Source organism: Macaca thibetana, chromosome 3, assembly GCF_024542745.1.
Source record: "Macaca thibetana thibetana isolate TM-01 chromosome 3, ASM2454274v1, whole genome shotgun sequence".
NCBI lineage: Eukaryota > Metazoa > Chordata > Mammalia > Primates > Cercopithecidae > Macaca > Macaca thibetana.
The window spans coordinates 16,374,197-16,388,132 of record NC_065580.1 but is presented as its reverse complement, the minus strand read 5'-3'; the positions used below and the strand labels follow the sequence as shown (position 1 = coordinate 16,388,132).

The 13,936-nt window shown below is 46.0% G+C and overlaps 1 protein-coding gene and 3 gene segments (V, D, J or C); all 4 read left to right on the top strand.

Moving 5' to 3' along the window:
- Positions 1–5,961, top strand: part of LOC126951089 (T cell receptor beta variable 6-5-like) — an 88,740-nt gene extending 82,779 nt beyond the window's left edge. Inside the window, 1 exon segment of the V gene segment in view lies at positions 5,276–5,961. Within this exon segment, the coding sequence occupies positions 5,276–5,575 (300 nt within the window).
- LOC126951110 (probable non-functional T cell receptor beta variable 7-3) overlaps positions 1–13,936 on the top strand; it is a 632,711-nt gene that overhangs the window by 165,362 nt on the left and 453,413 nt on the right.
- Positions 1–13,936, top strand: part of LOC126951109 (M1-specific T cell receptor beta chain-like) — a 418,381-nt gene that overhangs the window by 2,391 nt on the left and 402,054 nt on the right. The window lies entirely within an intron of this gene.
- Positions 1–13,936, top strand: part of LOC126951115 (T cell receptor beta variable 5-5-like) — a 66,502-nt gene that overhangs the window by 47,611 nt on the left and 4,955 nt on the right.

The following is a 13,936-nucleotide window of genomic DNA, read 5'->3' as shown; positions in this document are numbered from 1 at the left end:
AGTCCTCAGCCTCCTCCATGTGATGTCTGCTCCCGGCTGTCCTCTCCCTTTCTCTGCACCCTTATCTCCAGTCAACCTTAGAAGGGTCAGTTCAGGCCATTTCTCATGCGTTGTGCTCCTCCCACCAAAGGCCTTTCCACTCCACGCTGTATCCTCTGGGTCAACACAAGTCTCTTCTTTTTTGTTCTGGCTCCAAATCTCAGTTTTATTACCACCATCTTTAGGAAGACACTCCATCAACAGTTTTTCTAGGCTCCACCTCCTTATTATAAATGCTCACAGCTTATAATATGTATTAGTATTCATAGATTTAACACCATTGTCATTTTCCATGACTTTGGGTGACTAGTGGATACCTCTCTTGCGCTCTAGACTGTAAAACTCATCATTTCAGAAATTGTGGATGTTTTGTTCCCCATTTTATTGTCAATACCAACAGCAGTTCCAGGTGCCAGTGGCCAATCTTGAAAAAATAAAGAATGGATAGTGAAAGGCCCTCTGGGTTCCCTCTTAGATTGTTTCAGAAGTCTGGACGCATTAAATGGGAATCTCTATCCCTTCATCTCCTAGGATCTAATGAGTCCTGGAAACATGAGAAATCCCTGTCATGGATGAGTCACTGGATCCCAAGCCTTTCTGCACGACTGAACTTCCTATCAGGAGGCCCATCACCCTCCTGGCCTGTTTCCTTCTTCAATCTCCTTCCCTCACAGGTGTCTTGGATTTCAGAGTCTCACAGACACAGGGCACCTAATCATTGGCAGAGTGATCTGAAATATAATGTTAAACACTGGCATTAAAAGGTGATGGAGGCCGGGTGCAGGGGCTCACACCTGTAATCCCAGTACTTTGGGAGGGCAAGGCAGGCGGGCCACGAGGTCAGGAGATTGAGAACATCCTGGCTAACACGATGAAACGCCATCCCTGCTAAAAAAAAAAAAAAAAAAAAAAACTAAATTAGCCGGGCGAGGTGGCGGGCGCCTGTATTCCCAGCTACCCAGGAGGCTGAGACAGGAGAATGGCATGAACCCACGAGGTGGAGCTCATAGTGAGCCAAAATTGCAACAGTGCACTCCAGCCTGGGGGACAGTGAGACTCCGTCTCAAAAACAAAACAAAACAAGAAAAAACAGGTTATGGAGAAGAAAACAAATGGCTTTTCCATTCTCTTAGGAAGAGTTTTCCCAAGGCCCAAATATCTCTGTGGGTGGCTTTGAGGCCATGGTGCCTGATACACTGAACTATGTCATTGGTGTCCATTTCCATGAATTGGTTGGCAACACCAGAGACACACAGCTCATGGTAACCAGCTTCCTCCAGACCACACATGATTTTGGTGCAGGGTGCTGAGCAGAGACCTTTGCTTGTTCCTTTCTTTTCCCAGACGGGAAAGGCTGACTGTGAGGCAGAGGCTCCATTTTCAGAGCAGGGCTGTGTGTTAGTCTCTGAAGAATTGTGAGAGTCATTCTGGGTAGAAATAATCAAATATACAATCACTAGGGATGCTCCACGGAAAGACCGAAGTCCTACTTTTGCAAGAATTATTTGTTTCTATGCTTTAAAGATGAATGCAGTTTTATCTCTTTAGGCAGGAAAGACCAAAAATAGACTAGCTATTTTAAATAATTGAACCTTAAACAGACCAAAGTCAGAACATCTTCCCTAGGGACAGCATTTTCTTCCACCCCCTCGCTAAAGCTGTATTTGAGAAAGCTGTGTGCTGTTGATAAATGCTGGAATATCATTACAATCGACATCGTAATAATACTGCTACTTGGATCAGAAACAAAGAGCATTTCCAAAGCTTGAAAAATGTAAAACTGGTAACAAGCTCTTACTGAGTTTGGAAATGCAGGCACTGGAGGGTGCTCATTTCTCTTCCTTTTCAAATCAGGGGGCTATTCAAATCCTGTTCTAGAACAAGGAGCGAGATCCTCCACTTCCCCGTGATTAGGCTTTCAGAGGTAGAAGCCTTATTAGTTCATAATCAACACAAACCGACCTCACCATCAAATGTATCGACCCCGATGCTCACCCTCCTCAGCAGTCAGAGACTGGCTGTGTTCACCAGGAACTTGTGCGCTTTTATGGAGCACACTTTATCCTCAGTTTATTAAAAAAATAAATGGGCCTTTATGGGGGTTTCATAAACAGAAGCTTTCTGTGCTTTGCCCGTTTAGACACTACAAATTCTGATGCCTCATGAAAGGTATAAACTTAAAGCTTGCGCGTGGTTAAGATTTTCTAATAACCAAATTCAATTATATATATATGTATATATATTAAAAATGTCAATAATGCTCTCAAATCCAATCCCACCTTCCATGGGTAACCAATATTAACGCTCTGGTATGCTGCTTTTCACCCCTTTTTTCTGTGTTCATGCATACCTTTCTACCCAAGTACACCTACAGAAAATGGGTTCACCTGTACTCTTTACCTGCCACATGCACACTCTTTTCTGTTAACATACCTTGATCTTTATTGTTGCAGATTTTTCAATATAGATCTAACTTGCTACTATTAGCTGCTTCATATGGCACAACGAGGGTAGACAGGTACACTTGTGTTCTGTTATCTGATTCCTAAATTCTGCTAGATCTTTTCTAAAGTGACTGAACGGCCTCTTTTGGCTTCCAAGTTCTCTTCACCCCAGCACCCAGTTGATGATTCCAGCTTTTCCATCACTCATAGTCCTAGCAAGTATGAGAGCCCCACTGGTTTCTCCTACATGAGGGAGGGATAAAAGGATAGACATTTATCAAACCTACCAGAGACTACACAGTATCTCAGTTAATCCTCATAAAGCATTGAGGGGAATGTTAGTCTTGTTTTGTAGATGAGTCTAAATGAGGCTAAAGTCCAGGAACGGTAATGAATGGCCTTGCCCATGGTCTCCAAGCTAATAAATGTTGGAGCCAGATGAAGGACAGTCAGCTAGCTTCTGTATGGAACTGATAGAGGGGTCACTGGAGTTTGAGGGAGGGGAAGTCTAGAACCATCTGGGTCTGTCTTCAGATCAGACACCAGGGTTAGGAGAGTCTGTGTACCCTAAAGCACAGCAGGTACAAGTATCGTGGTGTTGGCACCGGGCAGGTACTAGAGTGGGTAAGTGGTTAGTGGCCTGGAATCAGAAGATCTGAGCTTTGAGAAAATTATTCCCATCACAAGACGTAGCAGAGACACTGATGTGGACATACTAGGCCAGGGAGCTCTGTGAGGAGCTGTTGTTAACATGAGGGAGGGAGGAGAAGCAACTAAGTGGTCACTTCCTATACGTGAAATGTAGAGGAAAACCATGTTAAGTAGAATCCCATCTGATTTTCGTCAGTTTTGCTTTGTAAGCAGTTGGGAGGTAGGATAATTTATTTTTGAGTTTAAGTGAACATCTATATGGCTCCTTTACCTTATAAAGGCTGGTGGGGAAGGGAAAAATGGCACGGTCAATGGAGTCAAAGTTTGCTTAGTAAATAACTCAGAGTTCAAAGAGAGACTCTCATGGGCCAGAAATTGGTAAAGCTTTCTGGATTCTAAAATTAGGAGGATCTTATTTTCTTTGAATCAGCAGAGAAGGAAGGAAAGGCAGTGGGGAGGGACAGTTGGGAATACGGAATGTCGAAGACAAAGGACACGTAATTCCAAATTCAAAGCTGTGAAGCTGTGAAGCTGTGATGCAAACTTCTGCTTCTCCTAATGGATTTTCAGGTCTCAGCACAGATGCACACCTGAGGGAGTAATTTCTTTGGAAATGAAGGACAAACAGCTGTGTTCAATATTAATAACAACTCCACCTTACAAAGCACACCTGGAAATGGAAACAAGATTTTTTAAAGGCCTTTTCTACTCTAAGAGTCTCTAAGTTGGTGGCCAGGTGAGAGATGAGGAAGGGGCAGGGGTGTTGATCCACATGCCAAGAGTACCACGAAGCATATAGTTCTGAGAGTGCATCAGAACCCTAAGAAGAATAATGCCCTTTACGTTGTTTTGCCTTCCGCCATCCCAATCCCACCCCACCCATAATTACGCAGCCACGGAAATGAGGGTAGCCAGAAGGAATCAAACCCTGCTGCTTCGTTCAGTAGACACAGGGACCTGGGGGAAGGGTGTTGGCTGGGTCTAGGAGATGATGAGCTCAGAAAATAGACAGCAGAAACCGCAGGGGAAACCTTGTGAAACCCTGGAGGAATCACAAGACATGTTATTAGAGATCCTTTTTATTTATTAGTAAATTTTATTCATTACTAAATTAATGGCAGGAATCCTGCACAAAGGGATATGCCCTATGAAACATGACATCTCAAATACAAACAGAGCATTCTTCCTCACCCTAAGGTCGGCCCTCTCTCCCCAAGTCCCTCACGCATCAGGCCACCTTTGTGCCCATAAGTCATGGGCAGTGCTGGGTGGTCATCATCATCCACACAGAGAGGGCAGTCAGCAGCATGAGGTGGTTCTGCCTGCCGAGGTCTCACCCCAGACATGGAAATGAAGGGCCCTGGGAGGAGCTGAAGGTGCTCAGCTGGGTTTCTCAGGAGTCCCATCTGTCAGTGAATTGACAAGAAACAGAGCAAAACGACTCCTCCAATGTTGATGAGCCTGCCCCTGGGATTTGGAAACTTGATAACAGAGAAAACCAATATAGGCAAAGGATTTTAATCAGGATTATGGTCAATTAAGCAAATTAGAAAAGGATACTTGAAGGAGTATTTGGGACGCAGGAATCAAAAACACCAGGAAGATATGAGGAGTTTCCCTAAGACTCTAGACTACAGCACTACATAGGTAACTAACACCAGACTATTAAGTATATTATTGAAGAAATAAAATTTACATTGAGTTACAAACTGTTTACAAAAGGTCATGAAAATCTTGGAGACTTGTTTCAATTCTGACAAATGTGTCCTTCTCATTCTCAGCTGTTCACTGGTGCATTTATCTTGAATTTGACCAACTGGGGAAGAGGCGTGGCCTCTCCTGACAGGAAGGCTCTGGGCCCCAGGAGGGAGAATGACGTCTCAGAATGATTCCCTTGACAGTCCTGGTACCCTTTCACCAACACACAGAACCAGAAGACCCCTCCGTCCTGTAGCACCTGCCATGAGCATCGGCCTCCTGTGCTGTGCGGCCTTTTCTCTCCTGTGGGCAGATGGGTCCGGGGCAGGGACCCTTGCGTGGATTTCAAGGCCCAGCGCCTTCCCATTGGGGGTGCAGCAGCAGCTTTGTTCCTCTCTGCAGGTCCAGGGAATGCTGATGTCACTCAGACACCAAAATTCCAGGTCCTGAAGACAGGACAGAGCCTGACAGTGCAGTGTGCCCAGGATATGAACCATGACTGCATGTACTGGTATCGACAAGACCCAGGCATGGGGCTGAAGCTGATTCATTACTCAGTTGGTGCTGGTGTCACTGACAAAGGAGAAGTCCCCGATGGCTACAATGTCTCCAGATTAAACACAGAAGATTTCCCGCTCAGGCTGGAGTCGGCGGCTCTCTCCCAGACATCTGTGTACTTCTGTGCCAGCAGTGACACCACAGTGCTGCACGGCCATCTCCTCTCTGCACATAAAGTCAGGTAGGCTCTTCCCTCCTCCCCCACCCATGACTCAGGGATGCCCTGGGCAGAGTTCTCTGCACCACGAACCTTGGTACCCCGACTGGCCCCAAGTGGCCCAGACATTATGAGCCTTGCTCTGTGCCAGGCGCCCCTGCAGGCAGTCTCAGCCAGGACTGGACTGACCCCAGGTCCTCATAAGTCTCCTTTGTTGCTCTGTCTGTTCTTTTCTCAGAGCTCTCCTTTTGGGGTAGGGCCAGGGCTTCCCCAGCTCCTACTTTTCTACCCATCATACTGAGTCTGAGGCCACCAGCGTGGAACACGGATTTGTAGTTCACATCCATCTAGACTCCCGTCTCTCCCTGGTGACCATGTTGCTTCCTTTCGCTTGGGTTTCTCCCAGCCCCCCACCCTCACATGGTCTCTCCTGTGGCCCACCTTTCCCATCTGGGCAGTCATCCTCCACGGCCCTGCTGGATTTTTCCTCCCCTCACCTCCCCGTCCCTCTCTACTGCAGCCATGAGGGGAGTCCCTCTTCTGTGCCTCCTTCCTTCCCATTGCAGAGATTTCAAAGGCCATTTTCTCTGCCCTGGGCTGGAGCCTCCCTTCCTCTAGTGGCCAGCTCCTGCCTGTGCTTCAGATCTCAGCATGATCAGCCCTCCTGTGGGAAGCACTCCCTCCCCTCCCAGCTGAGATCAACTTCTCTCATAAGCTCTCATAGAATCAGATGTCTGTTAGTAACCATTGGCCTTTCTCAGATACTTGTCTGATTATTTTTCTGCTCCACCCATTTTTCTTTTTCTTTTTTTTCTTTTTGAGACACAGTCTCACTCTGTCATCAGGCTGGAGTGCAGTGGCATGATCGGCTCACTGCAACCTCCGACTCTGGTTCTAGCGATTGTCGTGCCTCAGCCTCCCGAGTAGCTGGGATTACAGGCATACACCACCACAATCAGCTAATTCGTTTTTGTGTTTTTGTAGAGATCGGATTCACCATGTTGGACAGGATGGTCTCCATCTCCCGCCCCCATGATCTGCCTATCTTGGCCTCCCAAGGTGCTAGGATACAGGCATAAGCCACCACACCTGGCCTCTCCACCCTCTTTTTAAGCCCATAAGAGCTAAGTCTGTGCCTGCTGCATTTACCAACATCGATGCCTGGCGTGTGGGGAGACTCATTTCACAGAGAATGGATGAGTGAATGAGAGGCCGAGTGAGTGATGAGCGAGTGGACGAAACAATGCTAGGAACACATTACATCTACTGTAACCTGGCAGAGATCTAGCATTAAGTATAAGAAAGCCCACCCCTTTGATTGCTGGGCCCAGGTTGGTCTTGGAAATTGATGGGGAATCACTATCATGGCGACCACACCTGGGTCAAGGCTTCCTTTTGTGGCTGCAGCACCTGACCTCCTGCAGGTCTCTGTGCTCTCCTTCAGGGTCTTTTCCCACAACAAATCTAGACAGATCAGAGATCCACTTCTAGAATTCTATGCTTAAAGGTTGTTCCTTGAGAGCACTTCTGGTAAGAAAATCTCCATTAGGTTTGCATCAATAAAACAGGGCCACTACAAATTTGGCATTGTAATGGATTTATGATCAGAACTATATGATATGCATATGTGGCAGGAGCTGAGGAAAAGAGGGTCTGGAGGAGAGAAATAAGAAAGTGAGGGAGCCAGTCAGTAACCAGGGATCCTGGATATCTGGGCAGGACAGGCTGGAGTGGCAGGGACATGGGAGGATCAGAGCATGCCAGGCCATGCAAGTGGGACCTTGAGCCAGGAGCACAGGAAAAGGCCACGGAAACCTGCTTCTGGGGAAGCTGTTCTCTCTCTATGGGGGCCACCCCTGCAGGTGCACTGCCAAACACTGGGGGCAGCCTGGCTGCTGTTGGCCAGCATTTGGGAAGATGAACTGGACACAGGGTTCAGAAGAATAGGACTTCCTAGGTCTGTTGGATGCCTCTGTATTTGCTGGTCACTGTCTCACTGTCTGACCACAATGACCTGCCTAGTGTAATAGTGACTGTTTCACATCTATCTAACAAATTTTACCTAATGTATCTTTGACCATCTCTAATCCAGAATGATAAGAGAAATGGCATTCTTATCTTGCCTTTGCGAAGTTGATTTAACGCAATCCAGCACAGGAGGGATTCTCCCAGATTAAGGTATCTGATCACACAACTGTCTCAATCTTCCACAGTCCCTGGACTCCTCTCCTGGGGACACCTGTGCTGCCTAGGTGAATGTGGACACAATTTATATGTAGATGTTCCAGACACTGGCTACTAACTTTTCTTTAATCCTGTGCCTAAAGTCTCCCTCCACCTAGAGTCAGGGTTCTGCCTCTTTCTTCTATCTCTTTCCTGAGCTTCCCTCCTGATGGAATTTCATGGACATCAGACTGCTGGTCAGAGTGCAGTGACCTGTGGAGACAGTGGGAGGGAATCTCACCTCTTGCTGCCTTCTTGGACTCAGTTCTTTTATAACCAAAGCAAGTGCTCTGGTCTCCCTTTGGACTCTGCAGTATGAGAAATGTGCTTCATGAATTTGTAACTTTGCCTTTCCAGAAAAAAGCTCTGTCTTCTCTTGGCCCAGTCTAGCGCAGTAGGCTTAATTCATGATTTATGTCACCTTTTAATTTACTCAAAGGAGAATATATGATTTCCGAGTAAAGAATATTCATTTTACTTTGTGTAAGTTGGACCCAAACAGTAAACTCTGTACTTGTGTTACATCAGTGTCTTAAATTGGGCAATGGTAAAACAAATCTTTGATGCCCTAGAAATTTAGGTCCTGCTGTTTTATATATGGAAGTTCCCAGTGTCCTGGGCACACAATAGATGGGTGTTAGTAAGTCACACTATGCCCGAGATGGTTTTCTATGGGTTTATAGACTAGTATTCTCCCGTTGAGCAAGCATAAGAGCGTTTGCTTCTTCAAGCTCATTTGTCACTTTGTATGGGAATTTCCAATTTGAAATAAGTTATGCTTTTAAATTTGAAAGAGTGTGAAGTCAGACCGGGTGTGGTGGCTCTTGCCTGCAATCGTAGCACCTTGGGAGGCCGAGGCGGGCTGATCACAAGGTCAGGAGTTTGAGACCAGCCTGGCCAATAGGGTGAAACCCTGTCTCTACTAAAAATACATAAACATTAGCCAGGTGTGGTGGCGGGCACTTGTAGTCACAGCTACTTGGGAGGCTGAGCCAGGAGAATCGCTTGAACCTGGGAGGTGGAGGTTGCCGTGAGCCAAGATCCCAATGTTTTTCATATGGAAGTTCCCTGTTAACCAGTCCAGGGCATGGAACAGATGAGTGTTAGTAAGTCACTCTATGCCTGAGATGATTTTCTATGGGTATCTTTTCTGAGTCACAGTTAACAAAGGTGGGAAATGATCCCAGAAGAAAGGCTTGAGGGCAGTTCTTGAGGGAACCCATGCGATGGAACAGTCCCGTTGGACTCATGTGACTGGGGGAATGGAGGAGGCTGGGACATGAATGGGGATGGCAGAGGGGACCCTGACTTGCAGGAAAGACAATGAGCTTACCCCTTCGTGCCCTATGTTAGGGGCAGTGTTGGTGCATCCTACAGGACATGCCCAGCAGATAGAGGAGCAGCTATAGGATGGGAAAATGAACTAAGAGATGCAGTGTGAGGCATCAGGGTCCAGACAGCTCTGGAGCCCAAGGCAATGAGCCATGCATTGATGTTAAAACAGAGCTTATAAATATGTAAAGCGTCACCCAAGTGTGTTCTAATATAAATGCTGTGACCCTGACGTCCTGGGGATTGAGAGAGGAAGTGATGTCACTGTGGGAACTGTCCTGTGGGGACAAGGACTTCCGTCATCCTCTGCTCCTGCTCACAGTGACACTGATCTGGTAACGCCCCCATCCTGGCCTGACCCTGCCATGGGCACCAGGCTCCTCTGCTGGGTGGTCCTGGGTTTCCTAGGGACAGGTGAGTCCTCAGAACACCAAGTAGTTTCATTTATTTGCTGTGTGTAGGCATGTGCGTGTGTGTGTGTGTGTGTGTGTGTGTGTGTGTGTGATGACTACAAATGTTTTCCTTATTCTGTTGCCAGATTCTATTTCCACAAATCATACAGATGCTGGAGTCTCCCAGTCCCCAAGGTACAAAGTCACAGAGAGGGGACAGGATGTAGGGGCCAGGATGTAGCTCTCAGGTGTGATCCAATTTCGGGTCATGCAACCCTTTATTGGTATCAAAGGCCCTGGGGCATGCCCCAGAGATTCTGACTTTCTTCAATTACGAAGCCCAACCAGACAAATCAGGGCTGCCCAGTGATCGGTTCTCTGCAGCGAGGCCTGAGGGATCCGTCTCCACTCTGAAGATCCTGCCCACACAGCAGGGGGACTCGGCCATGTATCTCTGTGCCAGCAGCTTAGCCACAGTGTGGCACAGATGCCTCCTTCCTGTTCACAAACCTCATCCTTCTCTCTTCTTGCAGCTACTAGAGACCCTTAACAGAGGCCTCTCTTTGATCCTCACTTTTCATGGGAAAGAAGTAGATTTGGACATCGGCTGTCCTTTGGGTAGAAACAGAGCACAGATTCATTCCTGAAACACAGTGACTGCAAATGTAGGTGGTGAAAACAATCACCGCCCACTGCACTCTAGGAGTCCTCAGAGCCAGCTCACTTCTCCAAGCAAGGAGTGGGTGTCTTAGCCTTGGCCTTCAGGGCAGACATGTACCTTCTATAGGTCTTGGAGGCTGCGGTGTTGCCCACATCCGTGAGGTTGTCATAGGCAGGAAACATGCCTCTTCTGCATATGTTGGGGCATCTGGCATCTGGAAGGTCTGAGGCTACATACCCAGGAACATCTTTCTTCTGAAGCCTCTTCTATCCCTGTCACCTTGGAAGTTTCTGCAACAAAATATCAAACCTCTCTTCCTGTTTGAAGTAAAGGTCTGTGCAACTTTTGTGGTCCTTACTTGATAAATGCAATCACGATAACAAGAGGACATCATTTCTTCTGTCTACCCTAAGCCACATGTATCCTTTATTTTGTTTCCATTTGCCATTGCTGCTGTCCTGATAGACAGAAGCATGCATTCACCACTGCTGTGAGTTCACCTTGATTCGCACAGGAAATCTGATTTTTAGACTCTGAGTGTTTTCATTGTTGTCCAACTCATTTGATTTGAAATAATTTTCCTAAGGTCTTTAACTCAAGAAGTGTTTTATTTACAATATTGAATCTCTTCCTTTTTATTTTATTTTTCACATTATATATTGTTATTTAGTACTTGCTATAAATAGGAGTACAATGATTATATTGCAATAGAATCTTCCACCTGTCTGTGGGTGATGCTGCAGTTTGTATCTATGAAATCAAACGCACTGTTCAGAGCTGATTTGATTATGGATCATGGGTTTCTGAGAGTCCTCGGCATCAGAACACTTCTCTAAGTCTGGGACTCAGTGTCCCAGACACAGCCATGATAGAGGTGCCTGAGTCTTTCATAGCTATGAGGGGCATCATAGTCCTTCCAAATTCACTGATCAGAAATTGTAGTGGTAGAGACACCAAATTTCTTTCCCCAGAGAATGATGGTCACGGGTGGGCTGTTGCTCTGGACCCGTTTTTTTTCTTGTGTGGTCATGAAATCGCTCCTTGCTCAGATGCCTTGTGTCTCTTGGGACTGATTAAGGACAGGGCACAGATGGGAATTCCCTGTCTTCCTCGACCTTCTCTCTAACTGCTGCCACTTTCCTCGACATGACTCCTGAGACAGCTGGTCTAACAGTGGACAAGCTCTGACACTGAGGCTGAACAGAACACAGTACACATTTGTAAACGGTGGTGCAAGAACATGTAATAAAAGCGAGCAGGGCTTCCAATTTATACTGAGAATGAACATGCAAGAGGAGCAAGCGGCAGACGTTACTAATGAACAAATAGAAAGGAATAGGGTTTCTGCTTTATTGAAATCATTCTGTTTTCTTAAGTTAAGCAGAAAAACATTTCATTGCAATTACTTCAAGTAAAAGGCTAGCAGCTCCCAACCAACCATCATAACTCTTTGCTCTGTGATCTCGGCAGCTTGAGAGGACTCAGAGACCATTTCTCTGCACAAACGTCCCTTTGTCCATTCCAAGACCCCGGATCACACACTCTGATCCTATCATGAAAATAAGGAGGTGTGCTATAGTTGCTGTGGCCTCATTTTTAGTGTGTTGAGTAGGAAGCATTGAAGAACTTTGAAAGCTTTGCTCTTGAGTCTAGGGATGTGCTAGAGTCAGCTTCTGTGACTCAGAAGAACCAAATAGGCATAATTGTTGCAGCTCCCTATTGAGTGAAGCCATGATGGGAGCTTGAAGTCTGCCATGGTGGGGATGCTGGCAAAACAGAAATTAGGAAATGTTACCAGCCATGCCCCCACCTTCACAGACACCCAGTTTAGCAGCACATCACTGGAGTATTTTCTGATGTCCCTGTAATGCCATGTCTTTTGGGGCCAAAAGGACTCAGAATTTTCCTCCTATCTACTCTTGCTCTGAGAATCCATCATCTTCTGGGGCCTCAATTGTGCCTATTTTTATTCAACCTCCAAATTCTCTTGCTCTGTAATTCTTTGTCTCCTTCAAGCATGGCAGTCTGGAGCATGACAACTATTTTGAGTGTAACTAAAGGTATCACTGAACCTGTTCATTATTTACAAATTATCTTTCCTCGCATGGAATATTTAGATGCTGGAGTCATTGGGAACAGAGATGGGCAAGCAGCAACTCTAGGTTGTGAACCACGTATAGCCCCGCTATTCTTCTGTGTCACCAACAGACCCTATAACAAGGACTATTTTGCTTTGGAAACTAAGCAGTTCCACATGTCAGGAATGACTCTGGTTTTACTTTAGGCTGAGAGGTCAGAAGGATCACACCCTAAGTATTCTCCACTCCAAGACTGAGTATGGCCACTCTCCATCTCAGTCCCTGGAAGTTTTCCAGAGTTCCCTGAGAATCTCTGCTCTGGGGGTGGAATCACCAAGGCTCATCCTCGCCAGCTCCTGACAGGCTCCAGTAGAGCTTTCCTGCCAGGTGCAGGGCGCAGGGATGGCTCTGCCTGTCTCTTAGTTAGAGGGAGGCCATACAATAATGTTTGTATAAGAGGGACTGGAATTCTAGGTCTCCACTGAAGCATTTGACAATATTTTCTTTTTTGTTTGTTTGTTTGTTTGTTTTATTTTGCCATCTCACCAATGAGGAGAGCAATTCCTTGGTAGTTATATTGTTTTTGGCACTTGGGAAGGTTTTTTTGGTTAAGTCACATTAAGAAATTGTGCCTATTTTTCCTGTTCAGCTATAACCCAAGGCAGTGAAAGGAACAGCAATAATTTTGAGAGCAGTCACGTGCATTCTATGATAAAGGTGTTACTTTTCATTGCCCACAGCTAACTTTCAGTCTAGTGGAAATGAAAAGGCACAGTTAGAAGGCATGTAAGCATGCCATGAGAGGTCAATGCCAATTGCAAGGTCTGTGCCAATCCCTAATACTGTGGGATTGAAGGGGAGGGAGAGATGACCTCTCCTTCAGACCGTGCTGAACAAGGAGGGAGAGGGAGTTCGCCCATGGGAAGCTGAGGAGGAACAAGTCCCAGGGGCATTTAACTCAGGGTGCAGGAACAAATCCTTGGAGAGGAAAATGGTCCAGTTCAGCTGTCACAGGAAACAGGAGAAAGCAAAGTCATCTAATCCACAGTCCCCAGGCTGATTTGCTTCCTTATGATGCTATTCAGCACCAGCGAGTCCTCATCTCCCGCTGCTCCTCTGCCTCTTCCAGAATCATCTCTTCCGTGTTTGGTGCTCAGGTCAATGGATGTGCATTTTACATGGTGATCATTTCCTGTAGCAGCCACTTTGCTAGTCATAGCTATATCCATCCTTATTTTCTGCATTAGGTACTGCTCCCGCCACCTTTGCTTGTTGCCTTGTAAGAAGTCTCATTTTATATATTTCAATTTTACTTTTCATTAATAGACATTTGACTTTATCTTTTGCTGATCTATACTTTTGGGGTAACATTGTCACTTTTGGAGGACGTTTTTGTTTATCTTTAGTGATTCAGATTAAATAATCTCTTTGTGCTTCAGCGTCCGTGCTTTCTCACTATATAAAACCACATACTACTTCCTTTCATTCCTCTCATTCTGTTCCTCTTTCTTTAGATGGTAGTTTTATGGGAGAAAAAGTTAGACTATAACTGGAGCTATGTGATAAGAGTTATTCAGAATGAGGGTGGGATATTAATATTGGTAACTCAATGCAATAATCAGGGTTAGAACTAGTGTTGGGATGAGGGTTTAGGGAAACTGCTCATAAAACGTGCGGGATGGCACTTCTGGAATATTCTGGCA